The 27,427-nt window shown below is 48.8% G+C and overlaps 1 protein-coding gene across 1 annotated transcript in view; it reads left to right on the top strand.

Moving 5' to 3' along the window:
• Positions 1-27,427, top strand: part of CACNA1A (calcium voltage-gated channel subunit alpha1 A) — a 312,111-nt gene that overhangs the window by 216,373 nt on the left and 68,311 nt on the right. Inside the window, exons 12-20 of the mRNA XM_032627805.1 lie at positions 4,937-5,146; positions 8,393-8,505; positions 9,752-9,864; positions 10,015-10,146; positions 10,440-10,512; positions 12,326-12,443; positions 12,582-12,658; positions 16,286-16,392; positions 18,077-18,880. Of these exons, the coding sequence (XP_032483696.1) occupies positions 4,937-5,146; positions 8,393-8,505; positions 9,752-9,864; positions 10,015-10,146; positions 10,440-10,512; positions 12,326-12,443; positions 12,582-12,658; positions 16,286-16,392; positions 18,077-18,880 (1,747 nt within the window). The remainder of the gene's footprint in view (positions 1-4,936; positions 5,147-8,392; positions 8,506-9,751; positions 9,865-10,014; positions 10,147-10,439; positions 10,513-12,325; positions 12,444-12,581; positions 12,659-16,285; positions 16,393-18,076; positions 18,881-27,427) is intronic.

Genomic DNA, 27,427 nt, shown 5'->3' on the forward strand with positions numbered 1-27,427 from the left:
GTGGGACACAGTTCAGCTCCCAACGCGGGGGGTGGGGAGTGGGGATGATCCAGGAAGCCATGATAGATTCACAGAGGGTTTGTCTGTGGGAGACCCCGGGGCTCGAATTTGCGGCTGACATAAGAAAACTTGCTACTTGGAGAACCCAGATTCAAGGCTGACATTTGATAAATGTGTGATAAAAGGAAGATGATAAACCGAAGTTGAAAGCTGTCACACTGAATAAGTGCCAACGCTGTCCCATAGCACCTCTGTTAAGAAAGAAGGTGACTTTCAACTTTGTAGATGGATCCAAGACACAGGCCAGTGGCTTGTTCTCCCAGGACAGGTTTGCTCCAGGCAAACCCAGCTAAAGCCAGCTCCCTTGCCTGATAGATCAAAAACCCCACAGGAAGGGGCCCCTATGCTAGCAGGGGCTTCCTAAACAATCCTGAAAGAGACCTCTGAAATTCCAGGGTTCTGACAAGGAAATGCCTTTACCTTTATTTATTTACGTAAAATAATAATGTGTTTCAAAGTCAGGCAGGAACTGTCACATTTGCCCTCATGTTGTACCCTAGTAAATGCAGCTTTATGTAACAATGATTCTACTGTGCTGTCAGCTCATTTGATAAACACGTTACAAAACGGTCCCATGTAGAGTTGATCAACTGACTGTTGAAATAGGGACCTTGAGTCATTGTTAGGAAAAATTGAGCCATGGATGGAGTCTGCCATCACAACGCAGGTTCTTTAGGAAAATCAGATTCCATTTAGATGGTGTTAAGGGTATAAGCTCAGTGTGGGCTGTATTCGTTTGCTAGGGCTGCTGTCACAGAGTACCACGAACTGGGTGGCTTAAAACAACAGAAGTGTATTCTCTCACAGCTCTGGAGGCCAGAAGTCCAAACGGAGATCAAGATGTTGGCAGGGCCGTGCTGCCTCTGAAGACTTTAGGGGAGAATCTGCCCCCACGCTTTTCTCTTCGCTTCTGATGTTGTCGGCAATCCTGGGCTCTCTTTGGCTTTTACTTGCCTCACTCCAATTTCTGCCTCTGTCGTCACATGGTCTTTTCCTGTGTGTCTCCGTGTCTCTTCTCCTCTTATAAGGATACCAGTCATTGGATCTAGGGCTCACTCTAATCGAGTCTGACCTCATCTTAACTTGATGTCATCTCCAAAGACGCTATTTCCAACTAAAGTCATATTCACGGGTACCAGGGGTTAGGGACTTCCACACATCTCTCTGAAGGACAGTTCAACCCACAATTTGGGAAGCACCTATTTCAATTTAAACAGAGAAATTGAAGAGCCTATAAATTGCCCCAAATCCCAAGATTCAGCCTTGGTGGTGCCATACTGCTGTCCTCACCGTGGAACATTCCTGACTAGGACTGGTCGCCTCTGGCTCTTGACTCCTTGAATGTAGCTGATCTGAACTGAAATGTGCTTCATACTAACACATTAGATTTGGAATACATAGTACAAAAAAAAAAAAGAGTGTAAAATATCTCTTCAATATATTTCTATATCGATTCCACATTGAAATTGATATCTTAGATATATGGGGTTTCATAAAATAGCTTATTAAAATTATTTTTTAAATCTAAGGCTTGCCTGCAATTACAGTTCCAGACCACAGAGGAAAAGTATAGACAAGAGTGTATAGAAGAAGGGAGCATGGGTCAGAGCAAGTACGAAATGCAATAAATAGAGGAGACAGTACAGAGCTGGCACACGGCCTGGCATGCAATAGGTGTTTAGTTAATATTCACTTTCCTCTCCATTCCTGATGAGTGGGATGCCTATTGTGGGATGTGTCTCCAGGCCCTGTGATCAGGAAAAACTCCCTCCAGGCGTTGGTATGTGAACGGGTCTTGATTTCAGCTCTTAGGGTTGTAGTAAGAGATTTTAATCTTACCAATAAGCATGATGTGCCAGCATCACGCTAGGGGATATTAACTCATTGATTTCCAACGGCCCTGTGAGGTGGAAGGCACTGGAGTCCCAGGATGCAAGGTGACTTGTCCGAGGTCATCTGCCCAAGGTCACTCGCCTGTTGGTGATGGAGCCGGGTTTCCATGTGGCTCCAGCAGGAGTTGGGGTAAGGGGCCTCCTTCCTGGTGTGATCGCCAAGGCTTGTGGATGCCTGTGGGTCTGGGCACACCTTTGGGAGCCATAAGGACCAGAAATGTCCCAACTGGGAAGGGGTGTGAAGAGCCACCCTAGGGTTCCCAGTGCCCATGGGGTCAGGCAGGTGATGGACATGAGGGGAGGATCCAGCCACTGGACCCGGCCAACTGCTGCTGGGCAGAAATGTGGTCCCTTCCTCACGGCCACATGTTCTAGGAGTGAGTGCAGCATGGTGGCCGAGAGCATAGGCTCTGAACTACCTCGACACTCCTTAGCCAGTTACTGGACTCCCCTCAGTCTCTGTTTGCTCAGGGTATAAAATGGTGTTAATGACGGTCCCTACTTCCCAAGGCTGTGATGAGGAGCTTACTGTGTAAAATGCATCCCCCGCAGTGCCTTCTAAACGTTCAAAAAATGTCAGCTGTTATTTTCATTCATGAGAAGCTGAAATCCATATTTTTATGGAAAATCTCCCAGTTTTTAAACGTAGACCAGTAATTTTAAATTTCACAAACCCAGGATGAACCAGTATGGCCCCTGGGGTGCCAACTCACAGCCTCTGTTTAGAATTTTGCTAATAGGAAGTGGCATCCTGAGAGATGTTTTACGTGTCCCATGCCCGGCTGGTGTGATGAGGTTGATGAAGTGCTTGATGGATGAACGTGTAAATGAACAAATGAATAATGGATGGGTGGATGGATGAATGAATGTGTGAATAAATGATGAATGAAGCAACAAATTGGTGAATTAATGGATGCACTAATGAATGGACAAATGATGAAAGAAAGAAAGAATGAATGAATGCCATACCAATGAGTGAACGAATGAATGAATGCACAAATAAATGAACGAAGGAGCACACTGATGAATAAGTGAAAGAATGAATGAACCAATGAAGAACAATAAACAAATGAATGCAACGGAAGATTTTCAAGAGGAAGTTTTGATTTTGGTTTTTCTTTTTAATTTATTTTTGGCTGCGTTGGGTCTTCTTTGCTGCGCGCGGGCTTTCTCTAGTTGCAGAGAGCGGGGGCTGCTCTTCGTTGCGGTGCGCGGGCTTCTCATCGCGGTGGCTTCTCTTGTTGCGGAGCACGGGCTCTAGGCGCACGGGCTTCAGTGGTTGTGGCGCACGGGCTTAGTTGCTCCGCGGCACGTGGGATCTTCCCAGACCAGGGCTCGAACCTGCATCCCCTGCGTTGGCAGGCGGATTCTTTTCCACTGCGCCACCAGGGAAGTCCCACAAGAGGAGGTATTTTAGAAGGTAAAATCAATCTATCCAAAACTGAGCTCTGAACCTCCCTCCTATCCCTCCCGGGGCTCAGGCCAAAAACCTTGGCTTCTCCCTCTCTCTTCCACCCACACTTGGTCCATCAGCAAATGTCGAAATCTACCTTAAACAATACATCCCAAATCTGCCCACTCTTCTTCCTTCTCAGCCACTATGGAGTGGTAGCCCCATTATCATTTGCCTGGACTAGAGAAGTCACCTCCTCCCTGCTCCTGCCCTTGCCTTCCACAGTCTTTGCCCCCCACAGCAGCCAGGGGGCACCTGTGAACCCCAGTCAGCTCACATCCCTCCTCTGCTCAAACCCTCCATGGCTCCCACCTCACTCAAAACAAAAGCCCAAGTTCTCCCCACAGCCCCCAAGGCCCTTCACAGCCTGCCCAGTCTCCTCCCTGCCCTCACCTCTCCCCTTTTCCCACCTGAAACACTCCACTCCAGCCACACTCTTCTCTTTATGCTGCTCCCACAGTATGTCAGGCAGGCACATTCCTGCCTCAGGGCCTTTGCACTTGCTATTTCCTCTGCGTAAGGTACCTAAGATACTAAGGTAACTCAGGCCAACCCCTTCAACTTAACCACTTGATTTAGTACTGCCGCCTGCCCAGTGGTCCCTCCTGGGCGTCCCAGTTCCCTTATTTTGCTCTACTTTCTCATTTTTCCAAAACACTTTTTACCTTCCATCACACTATTTTTTTTAATATTTATTTATTTATTTGGCTGTGCCAGGTCTTATTTGCAGCACGCAGGATCTTTAGTTGTGGCATGTGAACTCTTAGTTGCAGCATGTGGGATCTGGTTCCCTGATCAGGGAACATAGCCAGGCCCCCTGCATTGGGAGTGTGGAGCCTTAGCCACTGGACCACCAGGGAAGTCCCCCATCACACTATTAATTTACTATTTATTATATTATGCTTGCTCTCCGTCTCCCCCGCTGGAGTATCAGTCCCAAGAGTGCAGGACTCTGTTAACATGTATCTGGAACACCTGGGACAGAGCCTGGCACAGTAGGTACCTTGTAAATGCTTAGGAGCAAAAATATACGTAGGCAGTGGGCACAGCTGGCTCATTCTTTGGTGATTATTTCTAAAGTGAAATGTCCATGGAAAACTAGGATCCTATCCACACCTCCTCCTGGAGGCTTTCCAAGTATGGTCCATGCAGTTCTGCTACCTGCCTCTGCACTGGGAGTCCTGAGCAGAGGCTCCTACCTTATCCCACCCTGTGGCATGACCCCCCAGAGTCATCAGACATGGCCAGGAGAGGAAGATACAGAAAGTTGGCTCCAGCGATGAAGAGCCATCTGCCTCCCCGTTGACATCCTGATCACTCATTGGTTATTTCCAATACTATTATTTTCAGGGGCATCCCCTTCTCATAAGCTCCATCTCTGGAAAGCTAAGCCCATAGGTCATGATGGTTCCCAGGGGCTTCCTTGCTTGGGAGGCTAATGGATTCCCTGGCCACAATCCGTGCCTGGGCCATGCATGGGTTGATTTCCTCTGCAGGAACACCTTGACATTCTCCATCCTTTCCCTGGCAGGGTCTCCCTTCGCCCGAGCCAGCATTAAAAGTGCCAAGCTGGAGAACTCAACCTTTTTTCACAAAAAGGAGAGGAGGATGCGTTTCTACATCCGCCGCATGGTCAAAACTCAGGCCTTCTACTGGACTGTGCTCAGTCTGGTAGCCCTCAACACGCTGTGTGTCGCTATCGTTCATTACAACCAGCCCGAGTGGCTCTCCGACTTCCTCTGTGAGTACCTCCTGGCCCCGCCCCCACTGGCTCCCCGATCCCTTCCTCACACCTTTTTTCCAGTTCTCTTTCTCTGACGGTATGTGTTCCTTCTTTGGTCCTCATTGACTTTGTCCTTTCATTTGGCCGTGTCTACCACTCAACTTGGGGTTGATGTTGCTGCAACAATGACAGAACCCTATTTCTTTGGGCCTGAGCTGGAAGCTGGACTTTAGGCCACCAGAGACTTCCATGATCACTTTCGAAGAAAGGCGCATAGGGGTGCATTGGAAGAGAGACAGAGAGAGTCAGAGACTGCAAGACAGCCAGATAGAGACAGAAACATACATGTGATTTCTAGGTGCATCTCTGGGAATCAAATAATTTATGGTTGAGAGATGGGGGCACATTAGAGATAAAAAAAAAAGTGACCTGTATGTTGTACCCATTTTCTGTTCTCATTTCTGACTCTCTGCTTCTTCCCTTTTCTTTCAAACCTTCTGCTTCTTTCCCCTTTCATCTCCTGTCCTTTTTGACTTCCTTATGTCTGGGATTCATTCCTAGAAGATACTCTCTAACAAGTGTGAAAACATCTTGCTCCCTCAGTGAGTACCAGGATTTCCAAGGCTTTGCCCTTCTGGGCCTATTCCCAGATTTCAGGAATTAATATGAGATAGTATCAAAATTGATGACCAGGTTGGGGGAAAAGAAGCAGTGAAAGGTGGGGAGACCTCTGAGCAGGATTTAAAAAGTAAAGAGCTCTTAGGAATCAACAAGAGTAATGGCTGGACAGTAAGGAAGGCAAGTGGATACCTTGGCTCTGGCTTATGGGCCTCGAATGAGGACCCCCCAAAACCTTTTTCCCTGCTGGCTGCCCTCCTCCTACATCTACTGGCTTGTCTGACTTAGGTCTGTAGATTCTCTACCCTTCTGACCTGGTTCAGATTAACCCAGACAACCATTGGAGAAGTTGAGTCTTCAGCCTAGAGAGGCCTGGGAGCCTGGTCCATGTCATCGTCTCCTTGTAACCCTCATTGTTCCCAGTCACGTTGGCTGAACCCCCCCCACACACACAGGACATTCCCCAGGGGCCAGTTCTCCTTCCAAGAGCCCTGACCTAGTTCCAACCTTAGTAATTGCATTTAGTCCCCCTGGAGTCACTTATAAATGAGGACTATTTACTTTTTGTCTTAACCTCCTCTGATAGCCTATTTTTAATCTCCCATATTCTCCCCACTAATCACCTTGCTCTGTCTGTCCTGGTTCAGGAACAGGGGGTTGGGACTTCCTGCCTGGGGCCTCTGTGTCTGTAGACGTCCTTTAATTATCAATTTCCAGTTGAGAAAACTGCAACACAGAGAGGTTAAGCAACTTGCCCAGAGTCACACAGCTAGTTAGTGATGTAGCCAGGATTTGAACCCAGAGTCCAAGCTGTATCTGATGGTACATCCCTGCCCTGATTACCAGGTAACCTGGGTTCTTGATGCCTGCCCTGCCCCTAACTCTCCGTGTGACCTTGGACAAGCTCTTACCATTGTCCGTCAATCAAACACATCTTCAATTACAAGGCACTCTTTTATTTTTATTTTATGTGCCACTAAGAAATAAAACAATGCTGCCATCTAAACTGGGACATGCCAATTTTAAGATACACCCCAGTTTCGGAGATGTCAAAATGTGAACAAAAATATGTGTCTTGGAATCAATGAAGTGTAGTCGTTTCTCTGGGTCTCAAATTCCTCTTCTGTACTTGGTGGAAATTGGATTTGATGACCCTGAAAGTTCTTCCAGACCCCCTAGTGCTACAGATAAGTAATTCTCTCAGGTCTTGTGCATCACCAGCTATCATATTCCCATGGTAACTGGGGAACAAGTATCTTGGAAACTCTTAAGTTGTCCCAGAGTTTCTTCTGGTGGTTTTTGGAATACACCAGATGTTATGGACAGATTTCCCTTGCTGACATTTTGGTCTCAGGGGCCCTGGAGACCCTAGAGTTTCCCTCAGACACTAGGAGCTCCCTGGAGTCCTAAAACTAAGGGAAAGTTTCCATCAGAAATGAGTGGGAAAGACCTTAACAGTCAGTTCAAACCACCTCTTAAAAGAATGATATAACAGGGAATTCCCTGGTGGTCCAGTGGTTAGGACTCTGCGCTTTCAGTGCCGAGGGCCCGGGTTCAACCCCTGATTGGGGAGCTAAGATCCCACAAGCTGCGCGGTACAGCCAAAAAAAAAAGAAAAAGAAAGTAAAATCACAAAGAACTAAAAAAAAATCTTACACCACTAAAAAAAAAGAATGATATAACAAATACCCTTGACCTTCAAACAGAGTTAGCTATGTGACCAAAATGGAATTCTTGGAGGTTTGGGTCCTCTGTCTTCCCTTTCTGTATGCTTTCTTCCCCTCAGAATTCCTCCTTACCTCTCCTTCCCCTCCAGTAGGTGACCACTCATGCCCTTCCTGACCCCTCAACTTCCTACCCCACCAAGAAAGCCGTCTTAGAAAAGGGACTGCTATTAAACATTTCTTTGCTGGAGCAAACAAATAACCATGAGTTACCTCTCCCCAAGGTATTTGCACCATTATGCTTTCTCACCAAAAAACAAAAGGCTTTATCTTGCATCACGACTTTCAGACATCAGCAAGACAGGATTTCCAAGGGACGTAAATGAGTTTTCAAGGTTCGGAGAAAAGCCATGCCTTAGATTAGTTGCCTGTGGCCTCCAACTAAGTCGCCAACACAAGGATTACAAATAGGACACTGTCATGATTTCTGTTTCTCTTATTCCTTTGGAAGTCAGACATATAAAAGTGGTTTAGTCATGATTCTTAGTTTATGACATGCTGGCATTATGGAACCACTTTGTTAATTATCCAATTAGTCAGTAAGCCGTTAGTCAGTTAGTTAATTCATTCATTTGTTCGTTTTAAAAACATAGCAAGATGCATAAAATAAACAAGGACCTACTGTATAACACAGGGGACTATATTCAATATCTTATAATAACCCATAATGGAAAAGAATATGAAAAAGAATATATATATGTATATATAACTAAATCACTTTGCTGTATACCTGAAACATTATAAATCAACTATACTTCCATTTAAATTTTTTTTAATTAATTAATTAACTTTTTAAAGAAATATATAGTAAGCACCCAGGAACCCACCAGCCAGGGTTGCAATTAACAGGGAATGTCAGAGCCGTCTGGAACCTCCCCCCAACAGATCTAACCTCCTCTGTTTTCCCCCCTCTCCCTTCTAGACTATGCAGAATTCATTTTCTTAGGACTCTTTATGTCCGAAATGTTTATAAAAATGTACGGGCTTGGGACGCGGCCTTACTTCCACTCTTCCTTCAACTGTTTTGATTGTGGGGTAAGTGGTCTGGTTTCTAAGGATTTCAGTTCTCCAGCTCTAGCTTAGAATGGCTGACACCTGGGGACATCCAAAAGAGAGAAGTAGGATCACCCCTGGATATGAGAGACTCTGCTGAATGCAAAAGGAATGAAAGGACAATCCCAACTTCAGCAAGGATACAGAGCCCCTAGAGCCCTCCTCAACCACCGCTAGTGGGAGGGGAAATTTATGGACCCTTTTTGGAAAGTAGGATTGACCTGGCGATTCCACTGCTAGGGATTCACCCTAGAGAAACTCACACAGATGCCCAGGAGACACATACAAGAATGTCCTGAGCAGCCTCGCTAGTCCCAGACCAAACGACCCAAATATTCCTTTGCAATAGAGTGGATAAAGTTGTGGCCTAGCCACATAATGCAATTCTCTGCACCAATGAGAGGCAAGCAAAAACAGCCACACCCATCAGCTACATAATACTGCACAGAAGGGAGCAAGGCACTGACAAAACCAGTCCATACAGCACGGTTCTGCTCGTGAAAGTTCAGATGGGTAAAACTAAGCTATACGGATTACGGAGGATCCTTGAATGCTTTCAAAAGGCAGAGACCTCGAAAACATTATGATAAGCGAAAGAAGCCAGACATAAAATAGAAGGTCACATATTACATAATTCCATTTATATGAAATGTCCGGAACAGGCAAATCTCCAGTGACAGAAAGTAGATTAGTGGTTGCCAGGGGCTGGGAAGAGGGGGATGGGAAGTGGCTGCTAATGGGTCCGGGGTCTTCTTGAGGGGTGATGGAAATGTTTCGGAACTAGAGGGGGGTGATGGTTCTACAACCTGGTGAATGTACTAAAGGCCACTGCATTGTGCACTATTTTGAGTGAACCTTTCTGGTTAATTTTATGTTATGTGAATTCCGCCTCCATTTTTTAAGTGCAAATGGTTAAAGGAAACGGTTAGCATAAAATTCAAGGTGGTGGCTAATGTCTAGGGGTCCCTGGAGGCTTTCAGGCTGCTGACATGTCTTATTTCTCGACGTAGGTGGTGGTTCCGTGGGCATTCGCTTTGTAATTATGTGTTTCATGAATTCTTTGTGCTCATCAGCTCTTAATAAGTTAAAAAAGAGAAGGGATGAGAGGGGTCTGAGACCCTCACCCTGATTCTATTTGAGGGTGGGAGTTGGATTGGGGTCCTGCAAGATTCAGACTCAGGGCGCGTTTGCAAGGAGCCTGGACATAAGACCGGGTCCTCTGTTCTAGGTCATCATCGGGAGCATCTTTGAGGTCATCTGGGCCGTCATAAAACCCGGCACATCCTTTGGAATCAGTGTGTTACGAGCCCTCAGGTTATTGCGTATTTTCAAAGTCACAAAGTAAGTCTTTGGGGTTCCCTGGCATCCCGATGGGAACGGGGGTGGGGGCCAGGGTGGGGCCACCTCCACCATGTTGGGAAGGTGGGCTTAGCTGCTGCCTCCCTGGCCCAGCCTGACCCCCCCCGCCCAAACCCTGGCCTCTGTTGGCAGGTACTGGGCATCTCTCAGGAACCTGGTCGTCTCTCTTCTCAACTCCATGAAATCCATCATCAGCCTGTTGTTCCTCCTTTTCCTGTTCATCGTTGTCTTTGCCCTTCTGGGAATGCAGCTCTTTGGTGGACAGTGAGTGCTCAGCGGATTCTCTGACGTCTGCTTCCCTGGCGTCCAGCCCAGGGCCTCCCACCCCCAGGCACCGTGCTCAGTGCCTCCAGAGACCCAGGCCCACCTGCATCACACAGTCTGCCCTCCTCGTGGCCTGGATGCCCAGTGCACTCACCCAGATGGGTGGGGCCTGGGGTACCACGCAGGGTGTCCTTTTAGGGGACAGAGATACTGCCCTGGATACAAGGTACTGAGCCAAGCCCTCAGGACACCTGAGGTGGGACCAACATGAAATGTCTGTGTCCTCTCTGCAGGTTTAATTTTGATGAAGGGACTCCTCCTACCAACTTCGACACCTTTCCAGCAGCAATAATGACGGTATTTCAGGTACAACCTTCAGCCAGCCCCGTGAATGCAGGGACATACAGGGAAGCACCAGAGTTCGTCAGGAGGCAGAGGGAGCGGGAAACGTGGGCAGGAGGCTTAATTGTGGTTTCCACAGGAAGAAATGGGCAAGGCACGTTAAGCAGGCTTAGGATTGGCTAGTTTAAATAATTTCATCAGGCCCTGGAGCTGTCCTGAGTTGTCTGGTACCTGACCCTGGGCTGATTCTGACAGGAGAAGTTTGGCCCTGATTGTAAGAGCCCAGTAGTGGAGGTGGTTGGGAGTGTGGGCTCTGAATTGGTTGGTTTGCATTTGAAAAGCACGTTCACAGGCAAGGTGGTTACTATCTCTAAGAATTAGCTAGTCCTGACTCCCTCCAGGGTCAACAAGGCCTCCCACATATGTCAAAGCATCAGAATATAGAAAGTGATAGACATGGATAATACACCATCCTCCCCCAGATTGGAAGACACCCCGATCCCATATTCCAAGGCAAACAGATTGACCCTGGGTGGTCTCCCCAAACCAACTTCTGTACCCATGTAGGCACATGCCTGGAGGTTTGGAACTGGCCTAGCTGGGACTTCCAGAGCCTTTCCATGTGGGTTCTGTCTCTTTAGGGGACAGAGAGTTTATGGAAAATGTGACTTCATTCCTCTCTTCTCCTGGGGGAGAGGTAATTTCTAAATGAGGCCCCTAGACAGGGGCTTGGAAAGGGAAACCATCCATGAAGTTCTGAGCCCTCACATAAATGATTATTAATAGTAGTAATCACCATCCATATGTCTTCAGCACAAGGGTTCTTGCCCAAGAGGGAGTCTGTCCCCCAAGGTCACCTAGTAGTATCTGAAAACATTTTGGGTTGTCACAACTGGGGGTGTGGGGGGATGTTACTGGCATCTAATGGGTAGAGGCCAAGGATGCCGGTCAACGCCCTACAGTGCACAAGACGGGAGGAAGTCCCAAATGTCAGTAGTACCAAGGCTAAAAAACCCTGCATTAACAGTTTAATGTTTGGGGAGTTCTTTCACATTTACTTTATCCTCATAGAAATAATACAAAGGAGGGAAGTTGGATATTTTTTAACAACTGTGTGGATGCTACATACATAGCCCTTCCCATATGCATCTGCACAACTTCTGTTTGCCAGCACCTGTGTCCCTTTACCTGAGGCTTCCTCTGGTCACCAGTACCACCACCATCACCACCCCCAGACACAGCAGTCCAGAAGTACCAGTGAATATATGGCAAGAGAAATTTATTTCTCACAGTTCTGGAGGCTGGAGGTCTACAATCAGGGTGCATGCAGGGTTGGTTCCTGGTGAGGACTCTCTTCCTGGCTTGCAGACGGCCACCTTCTCACTTCTCTCTCACATGGCAGGGAGAGAGAGAGAGACCAAGTTCTCTGGTGTCTTTTCTTATAAAGGCACTAATCCCCTCATGAGGGCCCCACTGTCATGTCTTCATCTAATCCTAATTCCCTCCCATCTCCAAATACCATCACACAAGGGTTTAGAGCTTCAACATATGAATTTAGGGAGTACAACTCAGCCTATAGCAAAATCCCCTTATCACATCAGGGAAGATGGAGTTACAGAAAGATTGTGACTCCTGCAGGGTCATTTTTTCCTAGAACAGGCTGAGAGCCCCTCAATGCAGGGACAGCCCTTTCCTCTTGCAAACCGATGAGACCCTCCCCACCCAGAGACAAGGGCCAAGGAGGGGCCCACACGGCAGGTTCCAGCTCCACAGCTGCATCTCCGAGGGGCCCAAGGTTGAGAGGGGGTTGGCTGTGTGTTTCTCCCTCCCCTTTCAGATCCTGACGGGCGAAGACTGGAATGAGGTCATGTACGACGGCATCAAGTCTCAGGGGGGTGTGCAGGGCGGCATGGTGTTCTCCATCTACTTCATCGTGCTGACGCTCTTTGGGAACTGTATCCTCTGTGTGGGGAAATGGGGACATGCCCGGGCCTCAGGGAGAGCAGATTGGGGGGCACAAGGGGGGCGGGATTCAGGAGTCCCAGATATCAAGGTCCAAGTGGCGATGCTTTCCCTGACTCCGACGTTTGCAGACACCCTCCTGAACGTGTTCTTGGCCATCGCAGTGGATAATTTGGCCAACGCCCAGGAGCTCACCAAGGTGGAGTTGGTGGGAGAATGTTGCTGTGGCAAAGTTACCACCTGCTCATGGCAGATCAGGACCGTGCCAGGTGGGGGTAGGGGCTAGGGTCAGAGCTTATGCCCTGGATGCACTGTACCAGGGAGAAAGTACCTCCTCCCCCACCCCCAAAATAGACTGTCCATAATAAAGTGGATTCTACAGCAAAGGAGGGGGGCTAAGGCAGCAGGGTTTCTACAGGAAACAGATGGCAAACTCCACCAGAGTGCCCATTTATAAAGAGTGGGCAGTGTCAAGGGACCTCCAAGGAATGCGGCAGCCTCTAGGATAGCAGGCACTGTCACCGCCCTAAACCCGAAAGGAGGGGACAGATGGAGAATAACCCAGACAAGGTCCTGAGGTTCAGTGTGTGTCCCTGTGAGCTTGGGAGTTGGCTGGACTTCATTGCTGAGTGGTAGTAGCAGTAAAGAATTATATGTGCTCATGGTTCCAGGCATTACTGTTATCTCCCTTTTGCGGATGGGGGAACTGAGGCTCAGAAAGGCAAAATCTCCGGCCTCAGATGGGATGATAATATCTGCTGCTGTTTAGAGCATCATGCTATACATGTCAGGTGCTCAGCTCAATAAAGGGAGCCTTTGTAAGTCACTTGGCACGAGCAGGCACCTGGACCTAGAGCCCACATTTTACAGAGCTGGTAAGGGGAAGGCTAGGATTCGAATGCAGACTTGGCAAGTTCCAGAACCTAAGTTGTCTACCCACACTCCCTGCCAGCTTTCATTTGAGCCCCAGCTGAGCAGGTAATGATAAAAATAAAAAGAACAGCAACCAAGGAAAATGTGATTGCCCCTCTTGTGTGCCAGACACCAGAAAGCATAAGCGATAGGGAGTTACTGTCACGCTCATTTCACAGATGGGAAAACTGGGGCCCGGAAGGTTGTGACCTTACCACATGTGTAGGAACTGAAAGAGCAGAGGTGTGACCCCTCAAAGAACAGAAAAGAGAGAAGAGTACAGGAAATGAGATCAGAAGGGAATTGAGGGGATGGGTGGTGAGAACCATCCATGTGAGGAGAAGTACAGTTTTCATTCATGGTCAGTGATGTTGGATTATCTGGACAAAACCTGGTGCCAGATGCCCCGTAGGGCAGCCTTCGACTCCCTGGGACTCAGGTCCACCTCAGCCAGTCACAGAGGGGGCAATATTGCTTTCGGTAACACAGCTCACACCCCTGGGATAGCCCACAAGCAGAGCAGCTGGGAACGGTTGTACAGGTTGTGCACTGCACGAAGGAAGCTGGGCACCTTTTTGCAATTTAACAAAGGCATCTTAGGAGCTAGCGGTCGTCTGACCTAAGCCTTTCGCCAGCAGCCTCATCACATTAAAAGAATGTGTGCAGAATCATTCAGCCTAAGAGGTCCAGGCCTGGGACCTGCCTCAGCTTCACAGCCCCATCCCCAGTGCCATGAGGTGTTCAGGCCATGTTCAGGGAACTGAACTGAACCGAGCAGACTTTGCCAACCCTCCATCTGCCAGCCTTGGCAGGAGGGAGAGAGACTTTCCTGGGCCCAGTTCCGACTGGGGGAAATGGAAGTCTCCACCACCCCAAGCATACAGCCACAGTCCTGACCACCACGGAGCTGGCTGGCGTCAGTGCTTCAGGGGCTGTTCCAGCCATGATTTCATCCAGGTTCCAAGACCCCATCCTCAGGGGCCATCATGGGAGAGGAGATACCTCAGGAAGGTGGGAGAAGGGGAAGGAGAAAGCTCATCTCCTGTGACGTGTCTTCCAGACCCTCATTCTTTCCTTCATTTATTCCACAAGCATTTCTCAGGCATTTAATATGTGGCAGGGACCCCACTAAGCCCCTGATGCGGTTGGGGTTTTTTTTAATTTTTTTATTGACGTATAGTTGATTTATAATCTTGTATTAGTTTCCGGTGTACAGCAAAGTGATTCAGTTATACATATATATAATTCTTTTTCATATTTTTTCCATTATAATTTATTACAAGATATTGACTATAGTTCCCTGTGCTATACAGTAGGACCTTATTGTTGATCTATTTTATATATAGTAGTAGTAGGTTTTTATCTCATTTAACCCTCACAGAAAACCTAGGAGGCAAATTCTATGATCCCCATATTACAGATTTTGTCATTCATTGAAAAGCATTTGGGAATTCCCTGGTGGTCCAGTGGTTAGGACTCGGCACTCCCACTGCCAGGGCCCTGGGTTCCGCCCCTGGTCACGGAACTAAGATCCCACAAGCCACAGTGTGGCCAAAAATAAACTAATCAATTAAAATTGAAATTAAAAAGGAAAAGCCTTTACTGAAAATCTACTGTGAACGGGGTCTAGGAGGCAGGGACATGGCAGGGAGCAAAATAGACAAATCCCTGCCCTCGTTGATATTATAGGGGGAGAGATAGATGAGAAAGAAACTTGTCAGATGGTGATAAGTACTAAAGAGAAAAACGAAGTGGGGAAAGTCGAGGAGAGTTGAAATTTTAGATGAAGACTGAGAGGCACAGAGAAGTTAAGAGACTCATCCAAGGTAAGCAGAAAGTGAAAGAGCTGAGATTTGAATCCAGATGGGTCCAGAACTTGTGCTTCTAACCACATGCAACGTTGGTTAAACTTGAGCGTGTTTCAGACTCAACTGGGAGCTTATTGAAAATGCAGATTCCAGGGCCCAGGCCAGGTTCTTCAGGAGACCTGGGAATCTGCACTTGTAGTGTTTCTTAGGCAGGTGGTCCAGGGACTCATCTCTGAGAAATGCTGGGTGTGATGCCAGGAGGAGGGGAGGCCTTGGGAGAGCAGGGTGGCCAGCGGGGTCCCACCCCTGTGTTGTCGCTGACAGACAGTGTCCTGATCTGACCATTACTGAGGTGGTAAGGTTGCTTCTTGCCCCAGACATCTCAGCACGGTGGGAGAGGTGCCCTGCCACCGCATGACCTTTTTTATTGGCGGGTTCATCTCTGGCCATTTCTTTCTTGTTGCTTTTTCTTTGCTTTTTCTTTGTTGGCTTTTCTGTTTTACGAATGAGGCCCTGCATGAAGGCTGAAGAAGGATTTAAAGCCCCAAAACGTCTTTTTCTGTGTGTATTTTTAAAACATCTTCCCCCATCCTCCTCCTCTCTGAACCTAACTGGCTGAGAATATAAGTTCCTCTCCTGATTCCCCTTCTGGAGGCTGTTGGCAGTGCATGGGATGGGCTGTGGGATGCCAGATTTTTCTGCACGTGGGGGCTTGTCAGTGTTCTTTAAAAGTCTTGGTTCAGAGAGCTTAAATGGCCCAGGAAGTAGAGTGAGAGGAAAATCTTTGCATTAATTTCCAGCTCATTGAGACAGGGTACAGAAAAATTTCCATTGTGGGAAGGGAAGGGAGTCTTTCTCCTTTTCTTCTGACTGTGTGTTAAAATAGGGTTAATAATGAGCTAGATATTGAGCCTGTACATAAAGGGGATAGCAGTATACTTAACTGACGGGCATCCTTTCCAGTCACTGGGCCTCGGCTCTGTTCGGTTGACACCCAGGCCACCACACCTGTTTGTAAATATCTGAAATGTTGCCCCTGGTTAACAATAGGGTCAGAGGTGAGGCCCCAAGGCCCAGTTCATGTTTTGTGAACAGGGATCACATGTGACTTTTAGGATGAACAAGAAGAAGAAGAGGCAGCCAACCAGAAACTCGCCCTCCAGAAAGCCAAGGAGGTGGCAGAAGTGAGTCCTCTGTCTGCAGCCAACATGTCCATAGCTGTGTAAGTGCCCCCAACACCGGTATGCTCTCTGGGGTCCTCAACCTCTGCACCCTCCCAGTCAAGAATTTGGGGGCAGGGAGCAGTCCCTGACTGGGTTGAGCTTTAGGAAGAGGTGCTTCTGCCCTCCCACCCACTTTCACTCAAGAAATAATTAATTAAGCAGGTACTATGTGCCAGGCACTGTTCTAGCTGATGGGAATACAGCGTTAACAAGAGGTTGAGGTTTATAGGAAGGGCTAGGGGTGGTGAGAGTTACGATTTTAAGTAAAGTTGTCAGGGAAGGTCTCACTGAGAAGGTGACAAAGCCCGAAGAAGGTGAGGGAGGAGCTCTGTGGGGGTCTGAGTGAAGAGCATCGCTGGCAATGGGATCAGCATGTACAAAGGCCCTAAGGCAGGAACATGCCTGGTGTGTTTAGGGAACATGAAGGAGGCCAGTGTGACTGAAGTAGAGTGAGTGAGGGGGGCGAGTGGGGGGAGGTGTGGGCAGAGAGGTGATGAGCAGATCATGCAGGGCCTTGTGGGCTGTAGGCAGGACTTAGAATTTTGCTCTGAGCCAGGTGGGAGACATGGAGGGTTCTTGAGCTGAGAAGGGATAGGGACTCAGGTGGTCACAGGTACCCTTTGGATGCTATCAGGGGAGAAGACTGCATTGTTCCCTGCAAAAGAGATAGTGGGGGCTGGATCAGGGTGGTGACTGAACAAGTCATGGATGTAGCTGAATTCTAGACAGATCGTGAAGGCAGAGTGGACAGAATTTGCTGGTGGATCAGAGGTGTTAAGGTGGTAAGAGTTAAGGTGTCTTGATTAAAGATTCGTTAACACAGATATTCTGAACTGCACCTTTGTTGGGTAGTCCTGGGATTTTGTATACTGTGGGGCGGTGCATAATGGGACAATGGGGAGGGGACTTGCTTTCTCAAAGTGCAAGGAGATGGCTGTGGAAGGGGAGCCCAGGAAGGTCCATGCTCAGACAGGCAAGCCTATAAAAGTTGATGGTCTGTATAAAACTATCAATACACATAGAACCCCTGGAAATATCTGTGTGCTCCAGGCAGGGCTTCAGCCGAGCCAGCACTCCCAGCCATGACCCCGCTGGTGTTTTGCACCAGTGGATAGATAGGCACTGTCCCAAGCTCCCAAACGCCCATGTCAGGGCTTCCAGAACCCGCTCCAGGTCAGTATCCATTATGATTGGCTGTCTCAGAGGTTAAAATATTTTGAACATCAGGACAGCCCCCAGAGGCCATGTGCTAAAATTTGAAGAGGAATAGAGAGAGGTCAGTGGGGACATACACCTGGGCTGAGACCCCCATTAGACCGAAATGCCCAGCCAGGCCAGGATACCTTACTGGAACAAGACGCCCATCTGGGCCAAGATGCCTGTAAGGACGAGACATCCGGCCAGGTTGAGTTTTCCACACAGGTTGAAACACCTAGTTAGGCAGGGATACCCAGCCAGGCCATGATACCCACCTTGATAGAGATGCCCGCTTTGGTCAAGATGCCCATCTGGGCCAAGGTACCCACCTGGGCAGAAATGCCCACCTGGGGCAAGACCCCCACCAGGGTGGAGATACCCACTGGACCGAGATGCCCACCTGGGCTGAGATGCCTGTTAGCCCGAGAGGTCCATGCAGGCCACAATGCCCAGCAGTGCCCTAACCCCTGCACCCTTCCGTTGCAGGAAGGAACAACAGAAGAACCAGAAGCCCGCCAAGTCCGTGTGGGAGCAGCGGACAAGCGAGATGCGGAAGCAGAACCTGCTGGCCAGCCGGGAGGCGCTGTACAACGAGATGGACCCGGACGAGCGCTGGAAGGCCTCCTACGCCCGTCACCTGCGGCCCGACATGAAGACCCACCTGGACCGGCCGCTGGTGGTCGATCCCCAGGAGAACCGCAACAACAACACCAATAAGAGCCGGGCGGCCGAGCCCGCAGTGGACCAGCGCCTCGGGCAGCAGCGAGCCGAGGACTTCCTGAGAAAACAGGCCCGCTACCACGACCGGGCCCGGGACCCCTGCGGCTCCGTGGGCCTGGACACCCGGAGGCCCTGGGCGGGCAGCCAGGAGGCCGAGCTGAGCCGGGAGGGGCCTTACGGCCGTGAGTCGGACCACCACGCCCGGGAGGGCGGCCTGGAGCAGCCGGGGTTCTGGGAGGGTGAGGCGGAGCGGGGCAAAGTCTGCGACCCGCACCGGAGGCACGCCCACCGGCAGGGGTGCAGCCGGGAAAGCCGCAGCGGGTCCCCGCGCACGGGGGCCGACGGGGAGCTCCGCAGGCACCGGGCGCACCGCAGGCCGGGCGACGAGGGCCCAGAGGACAAGGCCGATCGGAGGTCCCGGCACCGTGAGGGCAGCCGGCCGGCCCGGGGCGGCGAAGGCGAGGGCCCAGACGGCGGCGAGCGGAGGAGGCGGCACCGGCTTGGCCCTCCGCCCGCCTACGACGGGGACGCACGCAGAGAGGACAAGGAACGCAGGCACCGGAGGAGGAAGTAAGTGGAAGCGATGACAATAGTAGAAATGATAAGATGAGGCAAAGTGGTACCTGCTGGATACCTGGTACCCTCCTGAGCCACTTATTTCAGCTTCTTGACAGCCCCCTCATTGTCATGGCCCCGTTTCACAGATGGGGAAGCTAAGAGTTGGAGCTGACTTGCCCAAGGTAACACATCTAATAAGTGGCCTTGAACCCAGGTCATCTGTCGCCAGAAGCTGCAAACTATCAAGCCCTTGTACGCCTCAGGGAAACTCCACAAGAACTTTCCCCCAGAATTATACAGCTCTTCCATGTGCTTGCTGTGTGGCCTTCGGCAGGGACCTCATGTCTCTGGGCCTCAGTTTTCACAATCTGTAAAATGGAGATAGTGGGGTCTAATTTGGTCATTGCTCGAATTAAATGATGTCATATATGCAAAGGGCCTGAAAGAGCAGCTGACACATAGTAAGTGCTTGGGAAATTTAGACCCTTTTTAGCTGTCATTGAGTCAATCATTTTTCACCTGAAAAGCCACTCTGGGCCCTCAGAATTGAATGAAGAGCAGGGTTCAAGGCTTTGGGCCGCATCTTCCAGGCCAGCACCTCACCCAGTCAGAAATGACGCCCTGTTCTTCATAACAATATTTTGTAACACTCCTTAGAAAATCCTACGGTGATTGTACATTTAGGAGCCCAAACAACTTACATGCGTTCTTTCATTAATTAACGTCCTCTTAGTCTTCTTTTTTTTTTTAATTTTTATTGGAGTATAGTTGATCTCTTATTCTTCTTTTATTATGTATCACCCACCACTAGGGCATCCTTTTGATTTTTTTTTCTTTTTTAAAAAAACCCTCTTGTAAGTTTTTTGTGTTTTCTTTTTTCGGCATTAGGTATTCTTTTTTTTTCTTCCACTATTATTGAGGTATAATTGACGGGCAGCACGGTATAAGTGTAAGGTGTACAACATAATGGTTTCATTTACATACATCAGCACCATATTAATTTTTAATGATGTGTTTAAATGCTTCTGTTACATGCCATGTGCACTAAGCTAGCACTTCTCAAAATTGAATGGGTGCACGAATCCCCAGGGATCTTGTGAAAATACAGATTCTAATTCAGTAGGTCTCAGGTGCAGCCCGAGGTTCTGCATTTCTAAGGAGCCAGTGATGGTCCAGGGACCACACTTTGAGTAATGAGACCCTAGAAGACAGAGTGAAGCAATTCTGATGCAGACACCTATACACAAAATCACAACGAATGAGACAGGTACAGATGCCAGCTGACTCAGGATACAAGCTACTCGAATAACACGAGGGAGTTACCATCAGTGGTGAGATGTTCCAAAATGGTGAAGTTCCGTACGAAATAGAGTCTGCTCTTCCTTTAATTTGTCCAGTACTTGCATTCTGGGAAGATGTGATGTATATTTAAAACGTGCAAAAAATACTTTATGCTGATACATGAAGCAGAGTTAGGTTGAAACAAAAGACTCAGATCATTACAAGCAGACTTTTCACCTGTGTGAGGGACATTAGAGAGTCATGAAGGAGAAAGGATAATTCTTCCTCGGTGGGACTGCCCTGCACATGGTAAGATACTTATATACCTGCCTCCCGTTTCCTAAATGCCCACAATGCCCCCAATTATTATGGCATTAGGTCTCCACGTAGCTCCACAACAGCCCCCTGAAAACCATTGTTTCTGAGAAGGGAATAGTGTTCTAGGCTAAGAACAGCATGTGTAAAGGCCCTAAGGTAGAACAGAAGGAGGCCAGTTTGCCATTTGGAGGGTGAGGAGAGAGGGGCAGACAAAGAAACTGAAGGGAGTGTAATAGGTCAGCAGAGCCTTGAGTCCTCCCAGGGAAATGGGAGGCCACTGAAGGGATTTTACGTGGAATAAAGTGTTTAGCACAGGACTCCCATAATTAAGAACCAGTGGATCACTGGTGCTATTTTTTTGGGGGGCGGGGGGCCATGCCACGTGGCATGCTGGATCTTAGTTCCCCGACCAGGGATCCAACCCCTCTCAGTGGAAGTGAGGAATCCTAACCACTGGGCCGCCAGGCAAGTCTCCTGGTGCTATTATTTTAATACTACTACTATTACTGTTGTTATCATCCTTGTAGCATATCTACTCCTATCATTGAAGGAGGAAGGATGACAGGGGCAGAAAGGCAGCTCAGCCTGGTAGTGAAGGGCAAGGATTCTGGAGCCAGAGGTCACACTGCTGCCCCATCACTTCCCAGCTGTGTGACTTGCAGCCTGTCACTTCCTCTCTCTGGGCCTCCGTTTCTCCATCTGTAAAGTGGGAATAAGAATGCTACCTAGGGCTTCCCTGGTGGCGCAGTGGTTGAGAGTCCGCCTGCCGATGCAGGGGACACGGGTTTGTATCCCAATCCGGGAAGATCCCACATGCCGCGGAGCGGCTGGGCCTGTGAGCCATGGCCGCTGAGCCTGCGCGTCTGGAGCCTGTGCTCCGCAACAGGAGAGACCACAACAGTGAGAGGCCCGTATACCGCAAAAAAAAAAAAAAAAAAAAGAATGCTACCTACCTCCTAGGGTAGGTATAAGGTTCAAATGAGTTAATACATGCAAAATGCTTTAAATGGTGCCTGGCTTGTAATAAGTACGCAGTATTAGCTATAATTAGTATGAATATTATTATTTTTCAGTACTCAGTAAATGTTAACTATTTTTCACGGTAGCAGTAGTAATAAGCATTCGATAAGTTTTAGCTACTACTATTATTATTTTCACTATTACTATTAAGACACTTTCATCATAGACTAGAAAACAAAACTTTAGATTCATAGCCTTTGGATTATCCATTCAAACTCCTTCTTTTTACAGATGGGGAAACTGAGGCCCAGAGAGGGAAAGGGATTTCCCCAAGGGCAGCCAGCCAGCTGATAGCAGTAGTGTGATAAGAACCCAGCTTTCCTGGATTCCACAGCTGGCCCCTGCTCCCCCTCCTCTCTAGAGGAACAAAGGACCTACCCCACTTCCACCCCCAAATCTGCACAAGGAGGGTACTGCTCACTCCTTTATTAATAGATGTGTCAGGGCTTCCCTGGTGGCGCAGTGGTTGAGAGTCCGCCTGCCAATGCAGGGGACACGGGTTCGTGCCCCGGTCCGGGAAGATCCCACGTGCCGCGGAGCGGCTGGGCCCGTGAGCCATGGTCGCTGAGCCTGCGCGTCCGGAGCCTGTGCTCCGCCACGGGAGAGGCCACAGCGGTGAGAGGCCCGCGTAACGCAAAAAAAAAAAAAAAAAAAAAGAAAAAAACATAACATACTAAAAAGACATTTCAGTTCTGTATTATGACAAAGCCAGTGGCCCTTAACAGGCCTGCCTCGCACATTTCTCCTCTTGTCCTTCCTTAGGCCTCTCCCTAGACACACTCTTGTGCTTTGATTCTCCAGACCATTGATACTAAATATAATTGTTTTCTTTCTATTTCCCCTGTCTTCCCCCACCGTTTCTGCCTTAATCTCTTCCGCTTCAGTTTTCCTATGTTTACATGTCCCCCACCCCCGAAGCTTTCACTGGCTCACCCCAGGAAAAAGGGGGTGGAGCACACTCTGTTTTGTATCTTTAAACAGTCGCTAACCCCTGATCTCCCACACCAGGCGGCTGAGCCCAGTGTCACCCCAGGGGCACCAAAGTGAGGATGGAGCTTTCTCTGACTCCCAGTAAAAATCTGTGGATTGCAGGGCATCCACCACTCCCTGATAGCTGGGCAGTGCCTCCTGCTAGGTTTGACTGAGGAGACCTGCAGGGCCTGCACCACCCTAGAATTAATATCTCGGCTATTTGCATACTAGTTCCACCTGCTCCCATCACCAAGACAACCTACTCCCCAAAAGGATCAATAAGAGAGATACTGGACTTCTGAGCCTCACAGTTTATCCAGCAAGGGGTGGAGAGGAGAGGCTTCATCCTTTAATACCCTGATTCTTACAGCACCCCCAATTTGCCTTAGCCAGTCTCAGCACCTCCATTCCATGCACACCAACTCATCCATTGCCCCATTTTCTTCACTGAGTGGTGCTGTAGCTTAAGATCTCTAGGGCCGGAGTCCAACTCAGCCCTTTCCCAGCTGGATAACAACGGGTAAGTGCCTTTGCCTCTCTGGGCATCACCTTCCTCATCTGTAAAATGGGCCTGATCCTAATAGCACCTCAGATGGTGATTGTTGTGGGGATTAAATGAGTTAATATGTGCAGGTCCTAAGGATAGTGGGGACACAAGCGGCCTCCTCTGAATTTAGGGACCTGAGCATGCCCCAGGCAAGATGTCCATAGCCCTTGGCAGAGGGATGCTAAAGTGATTAGCTGGCAAAGGGATGCAGTGCAGGACAGGCATTATGCAATCAGCTGCCTATTCCGGGCCGATGATGGCAGATCCCCAAGAGGGAAGGGGGAAGGGGGCCTGACTTCAAAGTTTTCTGCCGCTTTTGAGTTCTCCTTGGAGACACTTGGAAATAAAACTTCCTGGAGATTGACGCTAGGCCTCTGCAGGCTGAGCTTGTTAAAACTCCGCTGCAAACAGAGCCAGCAGAAGAAACAAAAGCAAGACAAAGCAGAGACCCTCAGATCCCCTTTCCATCCGAACAAGGGGCTCTTGGTCCACGTGTGAGGCTGTCCCTCTAACAAAACGTACGCCGTGATCTCAACTGCTGTGTTGTTTAGTACAGTCTCTCTAGATGGTGAACAAAAGATTCAGATTCTCTTTGAAATGATAACCTCACTGAGCCTGCTTTTGGGTAGAGCTCTACTTAAAAGAATATACGAGATGATGCGAAAATATTCCCAGCCAGGTTTTCATCTGATGTACACGTGCAAAATACATTCACCCCATCTCAGCATCCCCCAAAGTCCTACCCCATCATCAGCTCAAAAATTCCAAATCTCATCATCTAACTCCAGTACCGGTAAGACTCTAGGTATGATCCATTTGGGGGCAAAATTTTCTTCCATCTGTGGACCTGAAAGCTGGAAAACAAATTATCTGCTTCCAAAACACAAAGGTGGGACAAGCACAAAAAGAGACATTCCTATTCCAAAAGGGGGAAATTGGAGGGAATAAAACGTCTCTGGTCCCCGGCAAGTTCTAAATCCAACAGAGCAAATTCCATTAGGTTTCCAGGCCTGCGAGCAATGCTCTAGCTCTCAGCTCATTCACACGTCTATTCTTCACAGGAACTCAGCGAGGTTATCATCCCCATGTTATGGCTGAGTAAATCACCGGTGGTCACGTAGCAAATAAGTTCCAGGATCTTCACTTTAGTCTCTATGTTATAGAGAAGGCTCTACTACTATTATCCCCAATTTAAAGATGAGGAAACTGGGCCTTCCCTGGTGGCGCAGTGGATAAGACGCCACATTCCCAATGCAGGGGGCCTGGGTTCAATCCCTGGTCAGGGAGCTAGATGCCCACATGCATGCTACAACTAAGAGTTCACATGCCACAACTAAGGGGCCTGCGAGCTGCAACTAAGGAGCCTGCCTGCTACAACTAAGACCTGGTGCAACCAAATAAATAAATAAATATTTTTTTAAAAATTGAACAAACTCTACTAAGATTTAAAAAATAAATAAATAAGGATGAGGAAACTGAGGCTCGGGGAGGTTAATCAAGCTACAGAGGATCCCACAGCTAGTAAGTGGCATTGGTGAGACTCAAACCCAGGTCAGTCTGTCAATCTAGGACCTGCTCACACGACTGAGAAGTGAGGCATTTGCCTGGACCTGCCCTTCTCCCTCTGCGGCCTCAGGGACACAAGCCTGAAAATAAATTACCTCATCTCTCTTCTGCTTGCTAAAAACACCATGGACTTTTGCAAGTTAAAATGCAAAAATAAAACAGGAAAGAGGGTACTGGTGACTTAGCCAGTGGAAGGGCCTCCAGGGGAGGCCAGCCTTTTCTCTTTTTTTTAAATTATTATTATTTTTTATTTGAAGTACAGTTGATTTACAGAGGCCAGCTTATTTTAAATTTTTAAGTGTTAGGTAGATTTAGGGTTACAGATTGGGCCTCAGGAAGCAAGTCTGTGCTGTCCAGAGGCTTTGGTTCCTGCGATTGTACCTAATCTCCTGGGTGTTCGATGAATGGATACAAGCTGAGGGCTGTCTTTTGCTTACTTCTGGTCTCTTGAGTGAGTGTGTGATGGCAACAGCCTGACAAAGCCATTTTCTTTTTTTAATTTTTATTTATTTATTTGGTTGCAGCAGGGAGGCTCCTTAGTTGTGGCACATGGGCTCCTTAGTTGCGGCGGGTGGGCTCCTTAGTTGTGGCTCACGGGTTCCTTATTTATGGCATGCAAACTCTTAGTTGCGGCATGCGTGTGGGATCTAGTTCCCCGACCAGGAATTGAACCCAGGCCCCCTGCGTTGGGAGTGTGGAGTCTCATCCACTGCACCCCCAGGAAGGTCCCACTAAACCATTTTCTAGTATGCCTAACTCACCCTCTCCGGGCCTCAGTTTCCTCATCTGTGTAATGGGAGCAGTAACAATTCAGGCCTCATAAGATTGTCCCAGAAGTTAATGAGTCAAAATAGAAGAGAGGCTGGCTCACACTATTGGAGGTTTCAGTGAGTGCCAAGGGTTCCCTGCACCCAGCAGCTGTGGGCTGAGCCTCCTGGGAGATCTCCAACTGCTTAGTAAGAGAGCTGCAGCGTCAGGTGGGGGGTAGTATGGGTGCTGGAGCCATGTGGTCTGGGTCCAAGCTGCCTCTGCCAGCAACTGACTGTGTGGCCTTGGGCAAGGCCCTTCATGTTTCTGGGCCTTGGTTTCCTCATCTATAAAAAGGGAATAACAGTACTACCCACTCCCTGTGGTTATTCTAAGGATTAGATGAGCTGACGTGTCAAGGCTGGCACACAGCAAGTACTCAGTATCTGTGAGCTCTTATGAGGAGGTGTGGAGGGTATGGGATACAGAATTGGGGGGTGCCTTTAAGAAGAACCAGAGGGGTAAGTCTTGGACTGCAGAACCCTCTGGAGAGAGGAGTCGTTGAGATTATAAACTACAGATGTCCTGGTGTTTCCGGGAAACAGACTTTGCCAGGGCCAGTGCCCAGGCATGGGGGAACAATGGAGCCTCTTATCTGAAGATCGAGGGTCCAGAAGGGGTGTCTGAAGGCAAACAGAACAAACTGGGCGTCAGGTCCACACAGATCCATGCCCAGGCAGGCAGAGCTGGGACCAGCCGAAGACATAGAGTGAGCAGGGCCTGTAGCCACCCTCACCAGAGCCAGGGCTCCTGGGGGTCTCTGACAAGCTGGCCGTGAGTGTGCAGATGGGAGAAGGCAGGGGTTGATGGCAAGTCTAGGCCTGTGGGACTTCTCCTGGGCCTCAGTGTCCTTATCTGAAAAATGGGGACACTCATTTATCATTTGACAAGAAGTGACCAGGTGGGCTTCCCTGGTGGCGCAGTGGTTGAGAGTCCGCCTGCCGATGCAGGGGACGCGGGTTCATACCCCAGTCCGGGAGGATCCCACGTGCCACGGAGCGGCTGGGCCCGTGAGCCATGGCCGCTGAGCCTGCGCATCCGGAGCCTGTGCTCCACAAAGGGAGAGGCCGCAGCAGTGAGAGGCCCGCGTACCGCAAAAAAAAAAAAAAAAAAAAAAAAAAAAAAGAAGTGACCAGGCATTTACCATGTGCCAGTCCCTGTTCTGGGCACTGAAATCACAGCTGTGAACAAGACAGACAAAAATAAACCCCTTGCCTTGCGGAGCTGATGTCTCAGTGGGCATTGAGGTCGGAAAAGCTAAGCAAGGACCTTTAACTTTTTCCTCTCCTTCTCCAAATGCACTGAGCGCTCAGACTCTTTTCTCCTCATGTCCATCTGCATGGTGTTAATTATTTGAGTCACTGAGGCACCCAACCCCTACCCAACTCATCTTTCCCACTCTCCACCTTCAGCCATACCAGCCTCCTGAAACTCAACGAGCTTATCCCCACCTCATGGCCTTTGCACTGGCTGTTCCCCCTGCCTGGAATGCTTTGCCCACCACACTTGTATCCCTGTGAGAAATTACCTTTTTCATTTACTGGCTGTGTAGCCTTGGCAAGAGACTTAACCTCTCTGAGCTTCAGTTTTCTCATCTGTAAAATGGTGCTAGTAATTATCCCTCTTAGGGCTAAGGACGAAGGGGTTATTACAAGGCAAGTGTGTTACTGAAATGTCTGCTGTTATTATTTCTATTGTTATTTTTTATTATGTTAATGTACTATGTGACCTGCTTTCCCTAACTGGAATATTGGGAAGGGGCATACTTACTACAAGAATTTAAAGCCATGAGGCAGGGAGTTCCCTGGCAGTCCAGTGGTTAGGACTCCACGCTTCCACTGCCGAGGACCGGGGTTCAATCCCTGGTCAGGGAACTAAGATCCCACAAGCCACATGGCGTGGCCAAAAAACAAAACAAAAAGATAAATCCATGAGGCAATTCCACCCCTAAAGAGGTGGTGTCCCTGTGTCTGCTTTAGCCACTCCTGGAAACATTGTGTGTCCCTGTCCTGCCTCAGAGCTAATGGGAGACACATAGGCAGGGTCAG

The sequence above is a fragment of the Phocoena sinus genome, chromosome 3 (genome assembly GCF_008692025.1).
Source record: "Phocoena sinus isolate mPhoSin1 chromosome 3, mPhoSin1.pri, whole genome shotgun sequence".
Lineage (NCBI taxonomy): Eukaryota > Metazoa > Chordata > Mammalia > Artiodactyla > Phocoenidae > Phocoena > Phocoena sinus.